Here is a 590-nt window from a genome sequence, read left to right on the forward strand (position 1 = left end):
GTAGGTCTCAAACTCCTCCAGGAAGACACTCTGGCTGCCGGGGGGGGCGGGTGCGGGGCTGGCGCTGGCATTGGGCTGGATGAGGAACTTGAGGATGGTGCCTGTGCTGGAGCCCAGGAAGACCACGGTGTGGTTGCCCCACGGCCCTGCTGCGTTGTCCACCACGATCTTGCGGAGCTGGTACCTGCGCGGTGTGAATGGAGCAGGCGCTGGGGTGTGCGTGTCCCCGGGGAGGGGGAAACTGAGGCAGGGCGGGGGGCCAGGGCCCCCCCGCAGGGATGCATGGGCTGGGGAGTCCCCAGGGAGTGTGAGGGGCCGTGCAGACCCCAAATGGAAACTGGTCCAGATCCCAGGAGCCAGCCCAGGTCCCACCCATGGCTCATCCCAGATCCCACTCAGGATCCTGCCCACATCCTGCCTGGACCCAGCCTGGATTCCACCCAGATCCCAGCTGGGACCCAGCTCAGATCCCCCCAAGGACCCAGCCCAGATCCCCCAAACCCCTCGGCAGGATCCCAGCTGGTCCCCAGCCCCATGTCCCCCGCCTTGTGTCCCTGTCCCCAGCCTTGCATCCCTGTCCCCAGCCCCAT

The 590-nt window shown here is 67.3% G+C and overlaps 1 protein-coding gene across 1 annotated transcript in view; it reads right to left on the minus strand.

The window, feature by feature from the left end:
* SEMA6B (semaphorin 6B) overlaps positions 1 to 590 on the minus strand; it is a 15,755-nt gene that overhangs the window by 11,339 nt on the left and 3,826 nt on the right. Inside the window, exon 12 of the mRNA XM_035892343.1 lies at positions 5 to 184. Within this exon, the coding sequence (XP_035748236.1) occupies positions 5 to 184 (180 nt within the window). The remainder of the gene's footprint in view (positions 1 to 4; positions 185 to 590) is intronic.

Source organism: Egretta garzetta, unplaced genomic scaffold, assembly GCF_000687185.1.
Source record: "Egretta garzetta isolate BGI_Z169 unplaced genomic scaffold, ASM68718v1 scaffold4, whole genome shotgun sequence".
NCBI lineage: Eukaryota > Metazoa > Chordata > Aves > Pelecaniformes > Ardeidae > Egretta > Egretta garzetta.